This window comes from the organism of the source record quoted next, unplaced genomic scaffold (assembly GCF_019419815.1).
Source record: "Pyrus x bretschneideri cultivar Hongxiangsu unplaced genomic scaffold, Pyrus_bretschneideri_v1 Contig5, whole genome shotgun sequence".
Taxonomy (NCBI): Eukaryota; Viridiplantae; Streptophyta; class Magnoliopsida; order Rosales; family Rosaceae; genus Pyrus; species Pyrus x bretschneideri.
In genome coordinates, this window is record NW_025999787.1 from 1591800 (window position 1) to 1595931 (window position 4132).

At 34.3% G+C, this 4132-nt stretch overlaps 1 protein-coding gene across 2 annotated transcripts; it reads left to right on the plus strand.

Moving 5' to 3' along the window:
* The first annotated feature begins 1872 nt into the window (after nt 1-1872).
* On the plus strand, nt 1873-3797 carry LOC103954227 (CEN-like protein 2). Of its 2 annotated transcripts, XM_009366031.2 has the most exons (5): nt 1873-1888; nt 2261-2445; nt 2567-2628; nt 3193-3233; nt 3355-3797. In XM_009366031.2, exons 1-5 carry the CDS (start codon nt 1873-1875, stop codon nt 3570-3572), a joined length of 522 nt encoding a protein of 173 aa, XP_009364306.1. In that variant the 3' UTR covers nt 3573-3797. The 2 variants fall into 2 exon arrangements, with proteins under 2 accessions (XP_009364306.1, XP_009364305.1); XM_009366030.2 differs by lacking the exon at nt 1873-1888 and having other exon boundaries at nt 2215-2445.
* Nucleotides 3798-4132: the final 335 nt, after the last annotated feature.

A 4132-nucleotide genomic window follows, 5' to 3' on the forward strand; every position in this document is an offset into this window, starting at 1 on the left:
TAACGTCATATTGTAACAAACCTAACATGAAGGTTAGGGGACCAAAAGTGAATCATCATAATGATTGGGTAATTTCATGACGTCCACTCATCATAAGATATTACTCCTATATTTTAACGTCTGGATTGTAATAACCAACGTGTTCTTGTAATAACAACAAAATTTTATAACTTTACCATTATTATATAACATCGAACAATATATTTTAGCGATTATCATGTACACTTATATTTCTTTTAATTACGACGTTGAATCATGATGATATTGAACATCATATTGTAACAATTTTCACATAAAATTTGTGGACCCAAAAATAAATAAACGTATTGAATAATTTCATTATGTCCACTCATACATTATATTTGTTCTGTTAAAAAAAAGTATCAAAGAAAGAAATGCAGCATAGAATTTTCCTTCTTAAATCTTCTCCTGAAAACTCTATTTTTTATGTAGTCAGTCACTGTTTTGTCATCTATAAAACTAATAATTTTAATGGTATATACTGAAATTCTCTATAACAATCCAATTACTATATAGAGTATATATACATGTTCGCATATAAAGAAATATATAAAAATCATCTGCTTGAAAACTCATGAAAAAAAAGTAGGGCCACTTTCACAGTAACCTAGCCTGAAAAGTGAAAATTCTTATTTGAAATAGGAAAAATCGAGACTATATTTTTAAATCATATTTTATAAACCACTTGATGTGGCAGTCGATGGTGAAATTTTTTTTTTTTAATGATTTAAAAAAAGAATTCAACCATCAACTACTACATATAGTGGTGGATTTAGGATTTTAACTTTGGGTGGTTCTAATCAAGTGACGTTAGGCCATAGTCCAGCGGCAGGCTAGGGCGTCCATGCGCCTAGACGAGATCTAGGCAACGGACTAGGTTGACTAATTAGATTTAAGTAAACTTACTATACCATACAAGTAAGTGCCTATTTACACTTACAAAAAGACCATACTTGTATTGAGAATTTAAGGTTTATTATTTTGATTAGCTTTATTATAGAGCATACAAAAAAAAAAAAAAAGAATTTTTGTTGTACTAATTTAATGAATTTGATGGTATGAGATGAAAGTGCAAGTGACCACGAGTTCATAGTATATTACAAAATACTTTTAAGAGGTAGTATGAATTTATAGGAATTTTAAAAAATAACAGTAATAGACATATGGTATAAAAATATTGGTTGAAATTCACTGTCTTAAAAATCCACGCCTAGAGTCGCTTAGGCTCCGCCTAGGCGCTAAGCGGTTGGCCACCGCCCTGATTAATGCCTAGGTGTTTGAAAATTAAGAAAGAGCACCTAGACCGCCTAGGGACCTGCCTAGCCCACCTAGACCCGCCTAGGTTGCGATTCATTTAGACAGAAAATAGATAACTTTCATTTTGCATTTTATTTTTTTAATAAATTGTAAGAAACTTGTTGAATAATTAAAGGAACACACATTATATACTTGTTCCCCATGTTTTCATTATGTTCCAATAGCTCATAATATATATGTCATTCTATTTTGTAGTTTATGATGAAATCATATATATTTTAAGTATAAACGGATACTTATTTATATGAAATATAATAGATTTAATTAAATCCGCCTAATCTGCCTAAGTGCCCGCCTAGACCCCGCGTAGGCGCTAGGCCCCAGCCCACCGCCCGCCCAGAGTCTAGTGTCTTTTAGAACCTTGGGTTGAATAATACATCATTCCTTTGCTAATCAAAATCCTAGGGTGGAAATACAACAATTAAAAAAAGTGAGAGTTGGTCATGTGGGAAATGAAGAGAAAAAATATTTCTTCTTCGTTGTAACCAAGGTCCAAAAACAGTAAAATCATGGTGGTCTTCTCTCTTCCATCACATGTCCAGACTGTTAGGTAGTCCTCAGAGGTTCTCACAGGTGCTTCTTTGGACGTCCAGGTGGTCCTGGAACCACCTTGGTCCAAGAATGGCCCTGGCTACATTATGTGTTTTACAAAATATAATTCAAGAAGATGGTCCTTCTAGCATCACCCTTTACATAGAAAACAACTGTCCTAAATTGTTTATGTATGTTTCACCTCATATTTTTTTTTTCTAGCCCACTTCCCTTGAACTTTGATGGATCTCTGTAGCTTCAAAAGGTTCTTCTCTGAACACTATAAATATGGGGTTATCTCCAATCAAAAGCCAATTAAGAAACCAGCTGCTTCCTCACGAAAAACAGGAAGGTTGTAATCTTTGAGATATCATGGCAATGCTGTCATCAGATCCTCTTGTGGTTGGGAGAGTTATTGGAGATGTTGTTGATTACTTCTCCCCAAGTGTAAAAATGACAGTCTCTTACAACTCCAACAAGAAGGTGTATAATGGGCATGAGCTATTTCCTTCCTCAGTAACCATCAAGCCTAAGGTTGAAGTTCATGGAGGCGATTTGAGGAGTTTCTTTACACTGGTACGTGCATATGTTACCCTCCCAGCTGCTATATATTCTCATGTTATCATGTATACATATACCATAATTTATTTTCTTAAATAGGGGTTTTAATTTAAAACAATCATTTTGTTTTTCGTAGGTTATGACGGATCCAGATGTTCCCGGCCCCAGTGACCCATACCTGAAGGAACACTTACACTGGTAAACCTTTCCCTGAGAGAGATGATCATAAAAAAGCAATCTGAAATAAGGAAAAGAAATAAAAGTCAATCATTTTCCCGGCCCTAGCGACCCTTATCTGAGAGTTCACTTGCATCTACTTCTAATTAATTAACTTGGCCATAATATTATTTCCACCTGAAGATTAAAATTAATATGAAATACAAACCTTTTATACCATTGAGAAATATTAGTTATTAGGGGAGTTTCCATTAAAATTAACCATGTTTTAAACTATGTATATGCTTCTTTTTCTTTATGTAAAATAAAATTAACTATGTTTCCTTGAATCTTGCTAGTCTTTTTTTTCTTCCAATCAATAAGTTCGTATGTTTACATGGTTGACTTGGTAAATTTATTTGGTTTTTTTTTATTTATTTTCCTGTTAGATCCTGGATGCAGGGAGTTTCCATTTCCTTCTAATTATTTTTGGATAAAACTTACATGATCAGAATACAGAAGCTTCTATTGCATATATACTCATGCATTCAGTGTGATATTTTGGTTACAAAATTTGGACTAAATAATTTGCCATCTTGATTACAGGATTGTGACCGACATCCCAGGCACGACTGATAACACATTTGGTAAGTCCATTATATGTTCTGAGAGAGAGAGAGAGATGATGATGATGATGATGACGCTGAATATGATTAATATGATTTTTTGTTTGTTTGTTTGAACGTGTGATAATATAATTAAAAACAGGAATAGAGGTGGTGAAATATGAAATGCCAAGGCCAAACATAGGGATCCACAGGTTTGTGTTTCTTCTGTTCAAGCAGAAGGGCAGGCAGACAGTGATCCCTCCTGCTTCAAAGGACCACTTCAACACCCGAAAATTTGCAGAGGCAAATGACCTTGGGCTTCCTGTGACTGCTGTTTTCTTTAATGCTCAAAGGGAAACCGCTGCAAGGAGACGCTAAAACAATAGTAATAACCGAAAAAAAATTAAAAAAAACCTGCTCTGCTCTCCAAGTTGTACCTGGAAATGAATTGCGACAATAACCAGAGGGGACTGTGTGTTTACTATTTGTTTCAAGAGCACCCTCTGGCTTTATTAACCTAACAAATGTCTATTAGTTTACGGTTGTATACTTTATGTAACTTTTCTCAAAATAAATATAATAATATGGGAAAATTATACTGTACGACTAAATTTCTCTCACAAGTTGGTACTAATAATTAAACAATTTAAGTATTCTATAGGCCGGGATAGGTTCTCTGCTCTAACCGCTGGAGGGTGGAGAAGGTATAAACTGTCATAGTAGTCCGATGACTAGCGTAATTATGCAACTTTATCCGGCGGGAAAAAATTTAGTGGGGGAAAAATGGTCAATCGTCAACATTTTGGTTTATTTATTTATTTTTTTCCAGAGATTTTAGGGGAAACGTTCGATGGGCAAAATAAATTTTGTCGGGCAAAGTTTTCGTGCCAAGAGAGAAAATTGGCACGAATTATGCCACCATCTTGATAGAAGAATAG